This window comes from Somniosus microcephalus, chromosome 4, assembly GCF_052327205.1.
Source record: "Somniosus microcephalus isolate GS21.2 chromosome 4, FLI_Smic_1.0, whole genome shotgun sequence".
Taxonomy (NCBI): domain Eukaryota; kingdom Metazoa; phylum Chordata; class Chondrichthyes; order Squaliformes; family Somniosidae; genus Somniosus; species Somniosus microcephalus.
The window spans coordinates 30187662-30208079 of record NC_140990.1 but is presented as its reverse complement, the minus strand read 5'-3'; the positions used below and the strand labels follow the sequence as shown (position 1 = coordinate 30208079).

The 20418-nt window shown below is 47.5% G+C and overlaps 1 protein-coding gene and 1 pseudogene across 2 annotated transcripts in view; one reads left to right on the top strand and one right to left on the bottom strand.

The window, feature by feature from the left end:
- LOC147118521 (uncharacterized) overlaps positions 1 to 20418 on the top strand; it is a 96790-nt gene that overhangs the window by 54713 nt on the left and 21659 nt on the right. The window contains exon 3 of one of the 2 annotated variants that reach the window (XM_085984469.1): positions 17198 to 17207. The exons of the other annotated variant lie outside the window; for it this stretch is intronic. Coding sequence (XP_085840595.1) covers positions 17198 to 17207 — 10 coding nt within the window. The remainder of the gene's footprint in view (positions 1 to 17197; positions 17208 to 20418) is intronic. 2 annotated transcript variants of the gene reach the window in all.
- Positions 1 to 20418, bottom strand: part of LOC147118522 (uncharacterized) — a 38791-nt pseudogene that overhangs the window by 6206 nt on the left and 12167 nt on the right.

Below are 20418 nucleotides of genomic sequence, written 5' to 3'. Positions count from 1 at the left end.
TTGGACATGTACTTGAAGAGGACTAGTTTGCAGAGTTCTGGGGATAAAGTTGGGGTTTGGGACTAAATTGGACAGCTCTTTCAAAGAGCCGGCACAGACACGATGGGCCGAATCACCTCCTTCTGTGCTGTTAGATTCTATGATCAGTGTGAACTCGCTGGTGTCCCTTTAGGCTCTTCGAGCTTTTAAAGCTCTTCCCACAGTCAAAACATTTAAAGGATCTCGTCAGTGTGAACAAGCTGGTGTGACAGGAGGGTGGATGAATGAGTGAATCCCTTCCCACACACTGAGCAGGTGAATGGTCTCTCTCCAGCGTGGAGGAGCCGCTGTCTTATCAGATCCCTGGAGCTTTTAAATCTCTTTCCACTGTCAGAACATTTAAAGGGTCTCTCGTCAGTGAGAACAAGCTGGTGTGACAGGAGGTTCGATGATTCAGCGAATCCTTTCCCACACACGGAGCAGGTGAACAGTCTCTCCTCAGTGTGGAGGAGCCAATGTCTCTTCAGCTCCCCGGAGCTTTAAAAGCTCTTCCCACAATCAGAACATTTAAAGGGTCTCTCGTCAGTGTGAACTCGCTTATGTACCAGCAGGTTGGATGACTGAGTGAATTCCTTCCCACACACGGAGCAGGTGAATGGCCTCTCTCCAGTGTGAACTCGCTGATGTGCCAGCAGGTTGGATGAATCAGCGAATCCTTTCCCACACACGGAGCAGGTGAACGGCATCTCCCCAGTGTGTAGGTGTTGGTGTCTCTTCAGCTCCCGGGAGCTTTTAAAACTCTTCCCACAGTCAGAACATTTAAAGGGTCACTCGTCAGTGTGAACTAGCTGGTGATGCTTCAGATCCACGGGGCTTTTAAAGCTCTTCCCACAGTCAGAACACTGAAATGGTCTCTGATCAGTGTGAATAAGCTGGTGTCACACCAGATCCCTGGCGCTTCCCACAGTTAGGACACTGAATTGGCCTCTCCCCATTGTGAACAAGCTGGTGTCGCTTCAGTTCCCCGGGGCTTTTAAAGCTCTTCCCACAGTCAGGACACTGAAACGGTCTCTCCCCAGTGTGAGCTCGCTGGTGTTTCTTCAGTTTCCCGGGGCTTTTAAAGCTCTTCTCACAGTCAGAACACTGAAACGGCCTCTCCCCAGTGTGAACTCGCTGGTGTGTTTGCAGGTGGAATGAACGAACAAATTCCTTTCCACACACGGAGCAGCTGAACGGACTTCCCTGGTTTGACTGCGCCGTTGAACTTCCAATGCAGATGGGAAACTGAATCCCTTCCCACCGTCCCCACCTTTACCCGGTTTCTCCCCGGTGTGACGGTGCACGTGTCTTGCCAGGTCAGGCAATCGGCTGAATCCGCGTCCACACACCGAACACGTGTGCGGTTTGTCATCGCTGTGATCACTGCTTTCTCCTTCCATGTGCAAAGGCCGATGATATTCAGGTCCTGATGAATCGAGCGACTCTGTCAGATCTTGACGTGATGTCTGGTCTGAGCTTTCCGCCTGTAACTGTCCACTTCTATAACCCTGTAGAGTCATAGAGTTTTACAGTGCAGAAAGAGGCCCTTCGGCCCATCGTGTCTGCGCCATCCATCAATCCCTGTCCAGTCTAATCCCATTTTCCAGCATTTGGTCCATAGCCTTGTATGCAATGGCATTTCAAGTGCCCATCCAAATGCTTCTTGAATGTTGTGAGGGTTCCTGCCTCTACCACCCTTTCAGGCAGTGAGTTCCAGCTTCCAACCACCCTCTGGGTGAAAAAGTTCCTCCTCAAATCCCCTCTAAATCTGCTGCCCCTTACCCTGAATCTATGCCCCCTTGTTATTGACCCCCCTACTAAGGGGAAAAGTTCCTCTTTATCTACCCTATCTATGCCCCTCATCATTTGTACACCTCAATCAGGTCCCCCCTCAGCCTTCTTTGCTCCAAGGAAAACAACCCCAGCCTGTTTAGTCTTTCTTCATAGCTGAGGCGCTCCATCCCAGGTAACATCCTGGTGAATCTTCTCTGCACCCTCTCCAAAGCAATCACATCCTTCCTATAGTGAGGCGACCAGAACTGCACACAGTACTCCAGCTGTGATCAGAAAAGGATCAGCGGCAAACTGTTGTTTAATTTTCCCCTTTCCGAACCCAGGGGCAGTGAAGCTGATTTTCAGGCTCCAGCTGCTGCACAGGTTGGTTGAAAGGATCAGCAGTAATGGCGGCTGTAATACCCACAAGCCCCAGCGCTCCAGAAAATGCTCTGTTGACGCTGAGTCCCGCACATGTGCTCATGGCCCCCACGCTCTCCCTCCTGCTCCACAATTGCCTGTCCCGATCGGTCCGCAACGCACATGCTCAGCACACAGAACCTCGCGGTTGGAACATCGGGCGCGCATGCGGAGCCGCAACATCTGGTATGCGTGCGCGGCTCAGGTGGGGGCGAGTCAGTGTTTCACCTCAGCCGCCAGGGAGGTGCGCATGCGCAGGACGACCCAACATTCTTCCTGTCAGCAATCACTCCCTCATTTCTTTAATAAAAACAGAAAATGCTGGAAATACTCAGCAGGTCAGGCAGTATCTGTGGAGACAGAAACAGAGTTAACGTTTCAGGTCGATGACCCTTTGTCAGAACAGCTTGTTCTTTAGTGTCAGCTGTGACTCAGTTGGTAGCACTCTCGCCTCTGAGTCAGAAAGTTGTGGGTTCAAGTCCCACTCCAGAGACTTGAGCACAAAAATCTAGGCTGACACTCCAGTGCAGTGCTGAGGGAGTGCTGCACTGTCGGAGGTGCCGTCTTTCAGATGAGACGTTAAACTGAGGCCCCGTCTGCTCTCTCAGGTGGATATAAAAGATCTCATGGCACTATTTTGAGAAAGAAAGACTTGCATTTATATAGCGCCTTTCATGACCACCAGACGTCTTGAAGTGCTTTACAGCCAATGAAGTACTTTTGGAGTGTAGTCACTGTTGTGATGTGGGAAAGAGCAGGGGAATTATCTCCAGTGTCTTAACCAATGTTTATCCTTCAATCAATGTAACAAAATGATAGATTATCTGGTCATTATCACCTTGCTGTTTGTGGGAGCTTGGTGTGCACTAATTGACTGCTGCGTTTCCTACATTACAACAGCGACTACACTTCAAGAGTACTTCATTGGCTGTAAAGCACTTTGGGTCGTCCGGTGGTGGTGAAAGGCGCTACAGAAATGCAAGTCTTTCTTCCTTCACTGGTCTCACCAGCGACCTCTTCTGGCTGTTGGTTGATTGACAGCCAAGAGCCCGCGCATGCGCACGCGGGACGGCGGTTTGGGCCGAGTCCAGCACAGCGACCCCTCCCGGTCACCAAGGGTAATAACCGCACATGCCCAGCAGAGACCAACCCCCCTCCCCCACTCGGAGCTGCGCCTGCGCACTCGGATCCTGTCGGGCGCAGTCGGCGCGGGACATTCCGGGGAAAGGCCTTGGTGTCGGTTCCAGGGTCGCGATCGGTGACGCAAAGTGAGTTTTCTCTGCTCCGATTGGGTGGAGAATCGCGCGGGGTGGGGGGGAGGGGTGGATCGGGAGAGAATAAAGAGAAATAGAAAAACCTGAGAGTCCGCGAGGCCCCGGACCGAGCGACGTCAGTTGGACGATGCACGTGATCTCCTCGGGGACACGTGACCCGGGCCTGATTGACGGGAGCTTCCGACCAATAGGGAGCGAGCGGGGCGGGGCTGGAGGGGCGAGCCGGCGGTGGGTCCTCCAACTAATTGGGGAGTCGAGGGGCGGGACTAGTGCCTGCTGATTGTCTGATCCGCAGGGCAGCGAGTTTCTCCAGTCCCTTGTTCGGGGCCAGGGGAGGCTGTGGGCCTTTATTCCTCTTATTGGACACAAGGCTCTTTGTCTCACAACACACTGGCTCAGGTTTTAATAGAGACTTTTTAAATTCATGAATAAAAGCAGATAAACCCCGTGCTTCTGTGGAACAAACTTTCTAATACTTTATAGAATCAGAGAATGGTTACAGCACAGAAGGTGGCCATTCAGCCTGTCGAGTCCGTGCCGGCTCTCTGCAAGATCACTTCAGCGAGTCCCACTCCCCGCCCTTTCCCCGTAACCCTGCATATTTCCTTACTTCAGGAACTTATCCAATTCCCTTTTGAAAGCCGTGATTGAATCTGCCTCCACCACCCTTTCAGGCAGTGCATTCCAGATCCTAACCACTCGCTGCGTAAAAAAGTTTTCCCTCATGTCGCCTTTGGTTCTTCTGCCAATCACCTTAAATCTGTGTCCTCTGGTTCTCGACCCTTCCGCCAATGGGAACAGTTTCCCTCCATCTACTCTGTCCAGAACCCTCATGATTTTGAACATCTCCATCAAATCTCATCTCAGCCTTCTCTGCTTCAAGGTTTCTCCAGTCTATCCACATAACTGAAGTCCCTCATCCCTGGAACCATTCTTGTAAATCTTTTCTGCACCCTCTCTAAGGCCTTCACATTCTTCATAAAGTGCAATGCCCAGAATTGGGCACAATGCTCCAGCTGAGGCCGAATCAGGTAGTGCAGGGGTCCCCTGTGGCCATCCCCCTCTCAAACAGATGTACCAATTTGGATATTGTTGAGGGAGATGGCTTATCGGGGGAAGGCAGCAGCAGCCAACTTCCTGGCACCATGGGTGGTTCTGCTGCACAGGACGAGAGGAAAAGAGCGGGAGAGCTATAGTGATAGGGGATTCTATTGTAAGGGGAATAGATAGGCATTTCTGCGGCCGCAAACAAGACTCCAGGATGGTATGTTGCCTCCCTGGTGCAAGGGTCAAGGATGTCTCGGAGCCGCTGCTGAGCATTCTGGAGGGAGAGGGTGAACAGCCAGTTGCCGTGGTGAATGTAGGTACCAACGATATAAGTAAAAACTGGGATGAGGTCCTAAAAGCTGAATATATGGAGTTCGGAGGTAAATTAATAAATAGGACCTCAAAGGTAGTAATCTCAGGATTGCTACCAGTGCCACGTGCTGGTCAGAGTAGAAATAGAAGGATATTTCAGATGAATACGTGGCTAGAGGAATGGTGCAAGGGGGAGGGATTCAAATGCCTGGGACATTGGAACCGGTTCTGGGGGAGGTGGGACCAGTAAAAACTGGACGGTTTGCACCTGGGCAGGACCGGAACCGATGTCCTAGGGGGAGTGTTTGCTAGTGCTGTTGGGGAGGGTTTAAACTAAATTGGCAGGGGGTTGCGAACCTGTGCAGCGAGACAGAGGAAAGGGAAACAAGGATAGAAGCAAAAGACAGGAAGGAGTAAAGCAAAAGTGGCAGTCAGAGAAATCAAGGGTTTAAATCAAATATGGCTACAGTAAATAATAATTCTAAAAGGTCTGAGAGTGTTAAAAAAAAAAATCCTGAAGGCTTTGGCCTAGAAATTGAGTTGACGCCGCGCCAGGGCTTTAGCGCCGGAAATTTAGCGCCGGCGCTAATTCCCTTGCGGGCACCAAAAATTCAGTAGCGCCGCGCCCAGACGGCTGCCGGCGCTACTGGCGGGCGTGAGTGCCTCCCAATGGGTGCTGAGTGCCGCATTGTGGCGCTAATCCAGCGCTGCGGCACCCGATGCGGTGCGGCAGGCTGGGGAAGTGCAGGCCTCCTCCTCCCGTTAAGGAGGCGCTGCCTTCACCCGATCGCTGGTCGTTTGATTTTTTCAAAAATGAGCCCGGCACCTCGGACAAGTGCCGGGCTTGCAGGCCAGACGCATCTGTTCCACGGGGGGGGGGGTGGAGGAGTCCAGGGAGGGAGGTGCGGGCAGGCGGCCGGCGGGAAACCGGCCGGCCGCCGCGCGACCTTAATGCGCCGGCGCTAACTTGTGTAAGGCTCGGTTGCCAGAGTCTTAGTTGCGGCTGCCACGGGCGAGGCAGCCGCAACTGAATTTCGGCGTTCGGGCGCGTTGCCACGGCAACCGGGACGCTGCGCACACCGATGACGTCATCGGTGCCGGCGCAGCGCAACCGGCTAACGCCGATGGCAGCGCCGAAGTGAATTTCAGAAACGGCTATCATTGCGGCGCTAGGCCCTCTAGCGCCGCAAAATGGGCGCTAACCCTACTGAATTTTCAGCCCTTTGTGTCTTAATGCGAGGAGCATTCATAATAAGGTGGATGAATTAGCTGTGCAAATAGAGGTAAACGGATATGATATGATTGGGATTACCGAAACATGGCTCCAGGGTGACCAAGGCTGGGAACTCAACATCCAGGGGTATTCAATATTCAGAAAAGACAAGCAAAAAGGAATAGGAGGTGGGGTAGCATTGCTGGTTAAAGAGGAGATTAACACAACAGTAAGGAAGGATATTAGCTCTGATGATGTGGAATCTGTATGGGTAGAGCTGAGAAATACCAAGGGACAGAAAACGTTAGTGGGAGTTGTATACAGACCCCCAAACAGTAATGCCGAGGTTGGGGATGGCATTAAATGGGAAATTAGAGACGCGTGCAATAAGGGCACAGCAGTTATCATGGGTGACTTTAATCTACATATAGATTGGGCTAACCAAATTAGTAACAATACTGTGGAGGAGGAATTCCTGGAGTGTATACGGGATGGTTTCCTGGACCAATATGTCGAGGAACGAACTAGAGATCAGGCCATCTTAGACTGGGTATTATGTAATGAGAAAGGATTCATTAGCAATCTTGCTGTGCGAAGCCCCTTGGGGCGGAGCAATCATAATATGATAGTATTCTTCATTAAGATGGAGAGTGAAGTATTTGACTCAGAGACTAGGGTCCTGAATTTAAATAAAGGAAACTATGATGGTATGAGGCGTGAGTTGGGTAGGATGGATTGGGGAATGTTACTTAAAGGGTTGACGGTGGATAAGCAATGGCAAACATTTAAAGATCGCATGGATGAACTACAGAATTTGTTCATCCCTGTTTGGCATAAAAATAAAACAAAAAATGTGACGCAACAGTGGATAACAAGGGAAATTAGGGATAGCATAAGATCCAAGGAGAGGACATATAAATTGGCCAGAAAAAGCAGCAAACCTGAGGATTGGGAGCAGTTTAGGATTCAGCAAAGGAGGACAAAGGGATTAATTAAGAGGGGGAAAATAGAGTATAAGAGTAAGCTTTCAGGGAACATAAAAACTGACTGTAAAAGCTTCTATAGATATGTGAAGAGAAAAAGATTGGTGAAGTCAAGTCTAGGTCACTTGCAGTCAGAATCAGCGGAATTAATAATGGGGAACAAAGAAATGGCAGACCAATTAAATACATACTTTGGTTCTGTCTTCACAAAGGAGGACACAAATAACCTCCCAGAGATGTCGGGGAACATAGGGTCTAATGAGAGGGAGGAACTGAATGAAATCAGTGTAGGGAAATGGTGTTAGGAAAATTGACGGGATTGAAGGCCGATAAATCCCCAGGGCCTGATAATCTACATCCTAGGGTACTTAAGGAAGTGGCCCTAGAAATAGTAGATGCATTGCTGGTCATCCAAAATTCTATAGATTCTGGAACAGTACCCATGGATTGGAGGGTAGCTAATGTTACCCCACTATTCAAAAAAGGTGGTAGAGAGAAAACGGGGAATTATAGACCGGTAAGCCTGACATCGGTAGTGGGGAAAATGCTAGAGTCCATTATAAAAGATGTAATAGCAGAGCACTTGGAAAACAGTGACAGGATCGGACAAAGTCAACATGGATTTACAAAAGGTAAATCGTGCTCGACTAATCTACTGGAATTTTTTGAGGATGTAACTGGTAGAATCATCATCGTCGGCAACCACTCGAATTCGAGTATGGTATGTCCTTCATCAGTCATCTACTTGTGGGTCTTCAGGTGACTGGAGGCCAATCCGAGATCCACAGACTCGACTACAGTGTGGGCATGTAAGACTATTGGTAGTGGCTGGAGTATGGGTCTTCTTAAGTTGTTGTCTCTCCTTACGGCGCTGGCGTTTATCCTCAGCGGCACGCTGGAGATTCTTTTCATGTAGTGCGGCACCGTTGTGGATGCATTTTCTCCAATTGTCTCTGTCCAGTGCGATTTCCTCCCAGTTATTAATATCGATATGGAACTTTTTAAGGATTACTTTGATGTTATCTTTGTAACGCTTCTTTTGACCACCAGGAGACCTCTGCCCTTCCTTCAACTGGGAGTACAGAACCTGTTTTGGGAGACGTGAGTCTGACATGCGAATGACATGTCCAATCCATCGGAGTTGATGCTGCATGATGAGCGTAGTGATGCTGTAGATATTGGCCTCTTCAAGTACACTCCAGTTGGTACGCTTGTCCTCCCAGCTGACCCTCAAGATTTTGCGTAGAGAGCGTTGGTGGTATTGCTCTAAGGCTTTGAGATGTCTACTGTAAGTAGTCCAGGTTTCAGCTCCATATAAAAGGGTGGGAAGGATGATGGCTTTGTATACAAGGATTTTAGTTTGGACTTGGAGGTCATGATTTTCAAAGACTCTCCTCAGTTTAGAAAAGGCTGCACTTGCACAACTCAGGCGGTGATGGATTTCAGAATCAATGTCAGCTTTGGAGGATAAATGGCTACCAAGATATGGAAAGGTGTTGACATTTTCAAGGGTGTTATTATCAATCTTTATAGAGGGAGGAGTTGCAAGCTGATTAGGTGATGGCTGGTGGAGCACCTGGGTTTTCTTTATATTCATGGTGAGGCCCAGAAGTTTGTAGGCTCTGGAAAAAGCATTCAAGGTGTTTTGTAGATCATGCTCAGAGCTGTGATGGCGTTATCATCTGCATACTGTAACTCCATAATGGTAGTGATGGAGACTTTGCTCTTGGCCTTCAGCCTGTTGAGATTGAAAATTCGGCCATCAGTACAGTAAAGCATTTGAATTCCGGTGGGCAGATCATTGCCGATGAGATGGAGAATAACTGAGATGAACACTGCAGAAAGGGTTGGAGCAATGATGCAGCCCTGTTTTACTCCTGTCTCAAATGTAAAGGGCTCTGAAATAGAACTGCTGCTGCTGAGAACTGCTGCGGACATGTTGTCATGTAGCAGCCTCAGAACTAAGATGAATTTATCGGGGCAACCAAGCTTAGACAAAATATGCCATAAAGTCTGGTGGTGGACGGTGTCAAAAGCTTTAGTTAAGTCTATGAAAGCTATGAACAGTGGTTGTTTGTTCACGGCATTTCTCCTGTAATTGATGTGCTGTGAAGATCATATCAGCTGTTCCTCTGGATGGTCGGAAACCACACTGCGACTCCGGAAGCACCTCCTCAGATAACGGCAAAAGTCTGTTAGCAAGGACACGGGCAAGCACTTTTCCTGTGGAAGAAAGAAGGGAGATACCTCGGTAGTTACCACACTCCGACTTTTCCCCCTTTTAAAGATATGGTAGAATAGATAAGGGAGAACCAGTGGATGTGGTGTATTTGGACTTTCAGAAGGCTTTCGATAAGGTCCCGCATAAGAGATTAGCGTGTAAAGTTAAAGCACATGGGATTGGGGGCAAGGTACTGACTTGGATAGAGAACTGGCTCGCAGACAGGAAGCAAAGAGTTGGAATAAACGGCTCTTTTTCCGAGTGGCAGGCAGTGACTAGTGAGGTACCACAGGGATCGGTGCTGGGACCCCAGCTATTCACAATATATATTAATGATCTAGACGAGGGAACTAGATGTAATATCTCCAAGTTTGCAGACGACACAACGCTGGGTGGGCGTGTGTGCTGTGAGGAGGATGCCGAGAAACTCCAGTATGATTTGGACAGGTTGGGTGATTGGGCAGATGTTTGGCAGATGCAGTATAATGTGGATAAATGCGAGGTTATCCACTTTGGTGGCAAAAACAGGAAGGAAGATTATTATCTGAACGGCAATAGATTGGGAGAAGGGGAAGTGCAACGAGACCTGGGTGTCCTTGTGCACCAGTCGCTGAAGGTAAGCATGCAGGTGCAGCAGGTGGTTAAGAAGGCAAATGGTATGTTGGCCTTCATAGCGAGAGGGTTCGAGTACAGGAGCAAGGATGTCTTGCTGCAGTTGTACAGGGCCTTGGTGAGACCGCACCTTGAGTATTGTGTGCAGTTTTGGTCACCTTATCTGAGGAAGGATGTTCTTACCATGGAGGGAGTGCAGCGAAGATTCACCAGACTGATTCCTGGGATGGCAGGAATTACATATGAGGAGAGATTGGGTCGATTAGGCTAATATTCGCTAGAGTTTAGGAGAATGAGAGGGGATCTCATTGAAACTTATAAAATTCTAACAGGACTAGACAGACTAGATGCAGGAAGGATGTTGCCGATGGTCGGGGAGTCCAGAACCAGGGGTCACAGTCTAAGGATAAGGGGTAAGCTATTTAGGACAGAGATGTGGAGGAATTTCTTCACCCAGAGAGTGGTGAACCTGTGGAATTCTCTGCCACAGAGGGCAGTTGAGGCCAATTCATTAATTGGGGCAGAAATTCGGGTCGGGGGCTTGCCGCGCGTGCAAGCCCCCGATCTGCACTTACCCGACGCGCCTGCCGTTCACCTCCAGGGACGCCTGGAATTCCTGTTTGAAAGAGAAGAATCCCGGGCAGCGACTGACGTCACGCCGCCCAGGAGTGCAGCCAGCGCGAAGCCTGGAGCGTGCTGTGCAACTTAGACACGCCCCTTGAGGTCTCAGTTTAATCGGACACGCCCCCAATGTTTCTCACAAGCTGAAAAGCATTTTTACATGCAGAGCAGCAATTCAACTAGGTTTTTGGTATTTTCATGAAGCTTTTGGTAACTTTTATAAACTTTTAAAAACGTTGACATTATTTTGAAGAATCTGAAGTAGTTTTAAACAGAATTAAAGCAATTTAAAGACTTTTAAAAGCCCTGAAAGAATTTTTTTCATTCCATTTATTTATGTAGCAACGTCATCGTCACACGTGTCTTCACACTGTTCCCTTTGGGGAACTGTATGAAGTGGTGGAAGTATTTATGGCCGTGATTAATGCTCCTTCCGTGGCTGTAACCATATTTGAACCAGCCATTAGGGTGGTTAGTCCTATGGCGGGAGGGTTTTACAGGCTCCCACAAGCTACACGAGGAGGGGAGGCCACCCACACCCATGGACGCAAATATCCCACTGGATGTCAACCCAGAATTTAGAGCCGGAGCTCCGACTCCACTTGCCGGGACTGTCTGGAGCGGGGTTCGAAACCCTACCCCATCTGGCCCAGCGGCGGGGATCCTACCGCTACGCCAAAGGCCCACTCCGATTAGCAACGTGAAATGGCTGGAATGAGCACAATTCACGGCATTAAAAGAACTCACAATTGAACTGATGATGACCTCAGCAATCTCCTCAACGAAGTGGAGGCGCAGCGCCTGCTCATCATTGGTAATGAGAAGTCAAAGGCGCTGCAAAAAGGACAGATGATAGCTTGGTCTTTCAAGTGGCAGCATAGGGCTCCAGTCACGGGGAGGGAAAAGGCGCAGGAAACGTATGGGTGTCACCTTTTGCGCGGAGTGGGCCTTTTGCGTAGCGGTAAGCATCCCTGCCGCTGGGCCAGAAGGAGTAGGGTTTCGAACCCCGCTCCAGACAGTCCCGGCAAGTGGAGTCGGAGCTCCAACTATATATTCTGGGTGGACATCCAGCGGGATACTTGCGTCTGCGGGTGTGGGTGGCCCCCCCCCCCCCTCAGATGGGTTGTGGGAGCCCGTAAAACCCTCACGCCATAGGACTAACCACCCTAATGGCTGGTATGAAGATGGTTATGGTCACGGAAGGAGCGTTAACGTGGCCAGAAATCCTTCCACCACTTCATACAGTTCCCGAAAGGGAACAGTGTGAGGATACGTGCGACGATGACCTCTTGTGCAATGCACCTCCTTGGACCCTCAGTCGCAGATGCGAGGGGGCAAATCGTGCAATTGTTAAATTTTTCATTTTATTGACATGTAAAATGTTGGCCCAGTAATTCCGTTCCAAACGCGCGAGTACGGTCGGGGTACTCACGCGTCTGGCCGGAGGAAATGCCGGTTTTCAGCATGCACAGCGCATGCGGGGAAAACCGGCATTTCCTGTCCTCTGAACGAAGGGGTTCAGAGGCAGAACGCGTGCGACTGCACAGGCAGCGCATGCGCAGTAAAATTCGCCGGTTTCATTCATGCTTTCAGTGAGGTTAAGTCCTTACAACTTACACATGAAAAAAGCATGAGTACAGTTGCTCCAGAGGCTGCGGAGGAAGATATATTTTATCGTGGAGCTTCTGAAAGGCAATATTTTTGTTTGGGAAAGGGAGGAAAGTTATTTTAAGAAATGCTGAGGTAAGTTTTAAAGTTTATTTTTGTTTTTTAAAACGGGTTTTCAGTACTGTAGGTAGAAGGAGCAATTGTGGCTATGTGAATTGAATTTGCTGTGTTTATTAAATGTGAAAATGACTCCAACATTGTTAAGAAAGAAACTTTTCATCAGTAATATATTCTTTTAAGTAATTATGTATGTATGTCTGTATATATTCCTTTGCGTATATGTATGTATGTATATATTCCTTTACTTATGTGTATGAATGTATGTATTTAATTATGACTTGCAGAGAAAGTAACTTATTGGAAAATCATAATTAAATACATACATTCATACACATAAGTAAAGGAATATATACATATACATAAAGGAATATATACGGACATACATACATAATTACTTAAAAGAATATATTACTGATGAAAAGTTTCTTTCTTAAAAATGTTGGAAATGTTACATTACTCATTTTAGAACAGTCATTTTCACATGTAATAAACACAGCAAATTCAATTCACACAGCCACAATTGCTCCTTCTACCTACAGTACTGAAAACCCGTTAAAAAAAAAAAAATTAAACTTTAAAACTTACAAAATCATTTCTTAAAATAACTTTCCTCCCTTTCCCAAACAAAAATATTGCCTTTCAGAAGCTCCACGATAAAATATATCTTCCTCCACAGCCTCTGGAGCAACTTTACACATGCTTTTTTCATGTGTAAGTTGTAAGGACTTAACCTCACTGAATCCATGAATGAAATCGACGAAGTTCACTGCGCACGTGCTGCCTGTGCAGTCGCACGCGCTGTGCCTCTGAACCCCTTCGTTCAGAGGGCAGGAAATGCCGGTTTTCTCCGCATGCGCTGTGCATGCTGAAAACCGGCATTTCCTCCGGCCAGACGCGTGAGTATCCCGACCGTACTCACGCGTTTGGAACGGAATTACTGGGCCATTAAATATATTGATGAAGGAGTTGGATATATTTCTTAAGGCTAAAGGGATCAAGGGATATGGGGAGAAGGCAGGGACAGGGTACTGAATTTGGATGATCAGCCATGATCTCATTAAATGGCGGAGTGGGATCGAGGGGCTGAATGGCCTACTCCTGCTCCTATCTTCTATGTTTCTAAGCAGCAGTCGGCCATTTGGCCCTACCAGCCTGCTCCGCCATTCACTAAGATCCTGGCTGATCTTCTACCTCATCTCCACTTTCCTGCACTATCCCCATATCCCTTGATTCCCTTAATATTCAAAAATCTATCAATCTCTGCCTTGAATATACTCCACGACTGAGCCTCCACAGCCCTCTGGGGTGGAGAATTCCAAAGATTCACCACCCTCGGAGTGAAGAAGTTTCTTCTCATCTCAGTCAGCTGTGGTTCAGTTGGCAGCTTGTCTCTGGGTCACATGGTTGTGGGTTCACCTCCCACTCCAGGGACTTGAGCACATAAATCTAGGCTGACTCTCCAGTGCAGTGCTGAGAGAGTGCGGCACTGTCAGAGGTGCCGTCTTTCAGATGAGATGTTGAATCGAGGCCCCGTCTGCTCTCTCAGGTGGACATAAAAGATCCCATGGCACTATTTCAAAGACGAGCAGGGGAGTTATCCCCGGTGTCCTGGCCAATATTTATCCCTCAATCAACATAACACAAAAAACAGATTATCTGGTTACGATCACATTGCTGTTTGTGGGAGCTTGCTGTGCGCAAATTGTCTGCACAATTTCCTACATTACAACAGTGCCTACACTCCAAAAGTACTTAATTGGCTGTAAAGCACTTTGGGACGTCTGGTGGTCATGAAAGTCGCTATATAAATGCAAGTCTTTCTTTTTCCTTCTAAATGGCCGACCCCTTATTCTGAGACGGTGACCCCTGGTTCTAGACTCCCCAGACAGAGGAAACATCCTCCCTGCATCTACTCTGTCAAGCCCTGTAAGAACTTTGTATGTTTCAATGCGATCACCTCTCATTCTTCTAAACTCTAGAGAATATAGGCCTAGTCTACTCAATCTCTCCTCATAGGACAACCCTCTCATCCCAGGAACCAGTCTGGCGAACCTTCGCTGCACTCCCTCTATGGCAAGTATCTCCTTCCTTAGGTAAGGAGACCAAAACTGTGCACAATACTCCAGGTGAGGTCTCACCAGGGCCCTATGTAATTGCAGTAAGACGTCTTTATTCTTATACTCAAATCCCCTTGTAATAAAGGCCAACATACCATTTGCTTTCCTAATTGCTTGCTGTACCTGCATGTTAACTTTCAGTGATTCGTGTACAAGGACACCAAGGTCCCTCTGAACACCAACATAGAAACATAGAAGATAGGAGCAGGAGTAGGCCATTCGGCCCTTTGAGCCTGTTCCACCATTCAATGAAATCATGGCTGATCATCCAAATTCAGTACCCTGCCCCTGCCTTCTCCCCATACCCCTTGATCCCTTTAGCCTCAAGAAATATATCCAATTCTTTCTTGAATATATTTAATGAACTGGCCTCCACCGCCCTCTGTGGCAGAGAATTCCACGGGTTCACCACTCTCTGGGTGAAGAAATTCCTCCTCATTTCAGTCCTAAATGGCTTACCCCTTATCCTTAGACTATGACCCCTGGTTCTGGACTCCCCAGCCATCAGAAACATCCTTCCTGCATCTAGTCTGTCCAGACCTGACAGAATTTTATAGGTTTCGATGAGATCCCCTCTCAATCTTCTAAACTCCAGTGAGTATAAGCCCAATCGACACAATCTCTCCTCATACATCATTCATGCCATCCCAGGTAACAGCCTGGTGAATCTTCACTGCACTCCCTCCATGGCAAGAACGTCCTTCCTCAGGTAAGGTGACCATAACTGCACACAATACTCAAGGTGCAGTCTCACCAAGGCCCTGTACAACTGTAGCAAGACATCCTTGTTCCTGTACTCGAACCCTCTTGCTGCAAAGGCCAACATACCATTTGCCTTCCTAACCGCCTGCTGCACCTGCATGCTTACCTTCAGCGACTGGTGCACAATAACACCCAGGTCTCTTTGCACTTCCCCTTCTCCCAATCTATTGCCATTCAAATAATAATCTGCCTTCCTGGTTTTGCCACCAAAGTGGATAACCTCACATTTATCCACATTATAGTGCATTTGCCATGTTTCTGCCCAATCACCCAACCTGCCCAAATCGTACTGGAGTTTCACGACATCCTCCTCACAGCTTACCCTCCCACCCAGCTTTGTGTCGTCTGCAAATTTGGAGATATTACATCCAATTCCCTCGTCCAGATCATTAATATATATTGTGAACAGCTGGGGTCCTAGGACCGATCCTTGTGGTACCCCACTAGTCACTGCCTGCCACTCGGAAAACGACCCGTTTATTCCAACTCTTTGCTTTCTGTCCGCCAACCAGTTCTCTATCCAAGTCAATACCTTGCCCCCAACCCCATGTGCCTTAATTTTGCATGCTAATCTCTTATGTGGGACCTTATCGAAACCCTTCTGAAAGTCCAAATACACCACATCAACTGGTTCTCCCTTGTCTATTTTACCAGTTACATCCTCAAAAAATTCCAGGAGATTAGTCAAGCATGATTTACCTTTTGTAAATCCATGTTGACTTTGTCTGATCCTGTCACTGCTTTCCAAGTGCTCTGCTATTACCTCTTTTATAATAGACTCTAGCATTTTCCCCACTACCGATGTCAGGCTTACCGGTCTATAATTCCCCGCTTTTTCTCTACCACCTTTTTTGAATAGTGGGGTAACATTAGTTACCCTCCAATCCATGGGTACTGTTCCAGAGTCTATCGAGTTCTGGAAGATGACCAGCAATGCATCTACAATCTCTAGGGCCACCTCCTTAAGTACCCTGGGATGTAGACCATCAGGCCCTGGCGATTTATCGGCCTTCAGTCCCATCAATTTTCCTAACACCATTTCCCTACAAATACTGATTTTCTTTCAGTTCCTCCCTTTCATCAAACCCTATGTTCCCTGGCATCTCTGGGAGGTTATTTGTGCCCTCCTTTATGAAGACAGAACCAAAGTATGTATTTAGTTGGTCTGCCATTTCCTTGTTTCCCATTATAAATTCCCCTGATTCTGACTGTAAGGGACCTACGCTTGACTTCACCAATCTTTTTCTCTTCACATATCTATAAAAGCTTTTACAGTCAGTTTTTATGTTCCCTACTAGCTTACTCTCATATTCTTAATTAATCCCTTTGTCCTCCTTTGTTGACTCCTAAACTGCTCCCAATCCTCAGGATTATTGCTTTTTCTAGCCAATTTATATGTCCTCTCCTTGGATCTTATGCTATCCCTAATTTCCCTTGTTAGCCACGGTTGAGTCACCTTTTTTGTTTTATTTTTATGCCAAACTGGGATGAACAAATTCTGTAGCTCATACATTCGGTCTTTGAATGTTTGCCATTGCCTATCCACCGTCAACCCTTTGAGTGACATTCCCCAATCAATCCTACCCAACTCGCTCCTCAGAGCATCGTAGTTTCCTTTATTAAATTGAGGACTCTTGTCTCTGAGTCAACTACTTCATTCCCCATCTTAATGAAGAATTCAATCATATTATGATCGGTTCGACCCAAGGGGCCTCGTACAACAAGATTTCCCAATCTCTTACCATTTAAAAAATACTCTGTTTTTCTATTTTTCCTACCAAAGTGGATAACTTCACATTTCTCCGTGTTATATTCCATTTGCCATATTTTTGCTACTCACTTAGCCTGTCTATATCCCCTTGAAGCCTCCTTGCATCCTATGTAGTATACAGCAACACACTTAAATCCCTTAACTCCAACCCTCTGATTTCTGTTTTGTAGCCATCTTTCCATCCATTCTGCTGCCTGGCCCTTCACTCCACACGGCCTGACCTTGGCCATCTTCTAGATCTTACAAACTGTTATGGATAGCAAGCTGGTTACAAAACAGAAAACAGAGAGTAGGGGTTAGGAGTGGCTATTCAGACTGGCAAAAGGTGGAAAGTGGTGTTTCACAGGCTGCGACCACTGTTTACATAAACGATTTGTACTCAGGAATCAGAAGAACAATTTCAAAATTTGTTGTTGGCACCAAGTTGGAGGGTAAAGTTAATACTGAGGAACACTGTGACAAAATACAAGAATATATTAATACCTTTGCAGAATGGGCGTGTAATTGAAAAATGAATATCAATATAGATAAGTGTGAGGTGGTGTATTTTGGTAGGAAGAATGAGGAGGCCACATACTACTTGGAAATTAAGAGTCTAAATAGGGTAGAGGAGCAAAGTGATCTCAGGGTCCAGATACACAAGTCACTAATAGTAACAATGCAGGTTAATAAGGCCATAAAATAAGCAAACAATGCACTGGGGTTCATTTCTAAAGGGATAGAATTTAACAGCAGAGAAGTTATGTTAAACTTGTATTGAAACTTAGTTAGACCACACTTGGAATAGTGTGAACAGTTTTGGTCTCCATATTATAAAAAGTAGAGACACTGGAGAAGGTGCAATAAAGACATAGCCTGTCTATATCCCCTTGAAGCCTCCCTCTGTACCCAGGTCCCTCTGTACATCAGCATTTCCCAATCTCTCACTATTTAAATAATACTCTGCCTTTCTGTTTTTCCTACCGAAGTGGATAACTTCACATTTATCCATGTCATACTGCATCTGCCATGTATTTGCCCACTCTCTCAACTTGTCCAAATTGCCTTGAAGCCTCTTTGCATCCTCCTCACAACTCACAATCCCAGCTAATTTCGAGTCGTCAGCAAACTTGGAAATATGACATTTGGTCCCATCATCCAAATCATTGATGTAGATTGTGAATAGCTGGGGCCCAAGCACTGATCCTTGTGATATCCCACTAGTTACAGCCTGCCAACCTGAAAATGACCCATTTATTCCTACTCTCTGTTTTCTGTCTATTAACCAATCCTCAATCCATGCTAGTATATTACCCCCAATCCCATAAGCCCTAATTTTGTTTCTTCGACAGTGCCTTGGAACCGAGGATGACTTGCTTCCACATTAAAAATGAGTTCTCAGGTGACTGATGAGTCCATGCGGGACCTACAGTCTCTGTCACAGGTGGGGCAGATTGTGGTTGAAGGGGCGGGTGGGTGGGGCGCTTGGGTTGACGTGCGCTCCTTGTGCTGCCTGCGCTTGGCTTCCGCTTGCTCCCAGCGAAGAGACTCGAGGTGTTCGGCGCCTTCCCGGATGCTTCTCTTCCACTTTGTGCGGTCTTGGGCCAGGGATTCCCAGGTATCAGTGAGGATGTTACACTTTTTCAAGGAGGCTTTGAGGGTGTCCTTGAAGTGTTTCCTCTGCCCACCTGGGGCTCTCTTGCCGTGCTGGAGCTCCAAGTAGAGCGCTTGTTCTGGGAGTCTCGTATTGGGCATGCGGACAATGGGACCCATCCATTGGAGCTGATTGAGCATGGTCAGAGCTTCGATGCTGGGGATGTTGGCCTGAGCAAGAACACTGACGTTGATGCGCCTATCCTGCCAATGGATTTGCAGGATCTTGCGGAGGCAGCGTTGGTGGTACATCTCCAGTGCTTTGAGGTGCCTGCTGTATATGGTCCATGTCTCTGAGGCATGCAGCAGGGCAGTTATCACTGCTGCTCTGTAGACCATGAGCTTAGTGCCAGGTTTGAGGTCCTGGTCTTCAAACACTCTCTTCCTCAGGTGACTGAAGGCTGCACTGGCACACTGAAGGTGGTGTTGGACTTCGTCGTCGATGTCTGCCCTTGTTGACAGTAGGCTCCCGAGGTATGGAAAGTGGTCCACGTTGTCCAGGGCCTTGCCGTGGATTTTGATAATCGGGGAGCAGTACTGTGTGGCGGCGGCAGGTTGGTAGAGGACTTTTGTCTTACGGATGTTTAGTGTAAGGCCCATGCTCTGGTACGCTCCAGTGAAGGTGTTGACAATGGTTTGGAGTTCGACCTCCGAGTGAGCGCAGATGCAAGCATCGTCTGCATACTGTAATTCGACGACAGAGGATGAGACAACCTTGGATCTGGACTGGAGGTGATGGAGGTTGAACAGTTTCCCGTTTGTTCTGTAAATTAGCTCCACTCCAGCGGGGAGCTTACTGAGGGTGAGATGGAGCACTGCAGCAAGGAAGATTGAGAAGAGCGTTGGTGCAATTACACAGCCTTGCTTGACACCGGTTCATACGTGAATTGGGTCTGTGGTGGAACAGTTGGTCAGGATCACGGCTTGCATGTCGTCGTGAAGCAGGCAGAGGATGGTGACAAACTTTTGAGGGCAGCCGAATTTGAGGAGGACACTCCATAACCCCTCACGGTTGACAGTGTCGAAGGCCTTTGTGAGATCAAAGAAGGCCATGTACAGCGGTTGGTGCTGTTCCCTGCATTTCTCTTGTAGTTGACGTGTGGTGAAGATCATGTCCGTTGTGCCCCTTAGTGAGCGGAATCAGCATTGCGATTCTGGGAGGAGCTCTTTGGCCACTGGGAGAAGGCAATTGAGGAGGATTCTTGCGATGACTTTCCCTGTGGCAGACAGCAGGGAAACTCCTCTGTAATTATCGCAATCGGACTTGTCACCTTTCTTGAAGATGGTCACAATTACGGCATCTCTGAGATCCCCTGGCATGCTCTCCTCCTTCCAGATAAGAGAAATGAGTTGATGAATTCGCGCCAGTAGTGCTTTTATTTAATAACCCCTTGTGTGACACCTTATCGAATGCCTTCTGAAAATCTAAATACACCACATCCACTGGTTCCCCCTTATCTATTCTGCTACTTACAACCTCAAAAAACTCCAACAGATTTGTCAAACTTGATTTCCCTTTCATAAATCTGTGTTGACTCTGCCCAATCTTATTATTATTTTCTAAGTGCCCTGTTACCATGTCCTTAACAATAGATTCTAGCATTTTCCCTACTACGGATGCCAGACTAACAGGTCTGTAGTTCCCTGTTTTCTCTCTCCCTCCTTTCAACAACAACAACAACAACTTGTATTTATATAGCACCTTTAACGTAGTAAAGCATCCCAAGGCGCTACACAGGAGTATTGTAAGACAGAAAATTTGACACCGAGCCACATAAGGGTAAATTTTGGCAGGTCACCAAAAGCTTGGTCAAAGAGGTAGGTTTTAAGGAGCATTTTAAAGGAGGAAAGAGAGGTAGTGAGGCAGGGGATTGCAGAGCTTAGGGCCTAGGCACCAGAAGGCACGGCCACCAA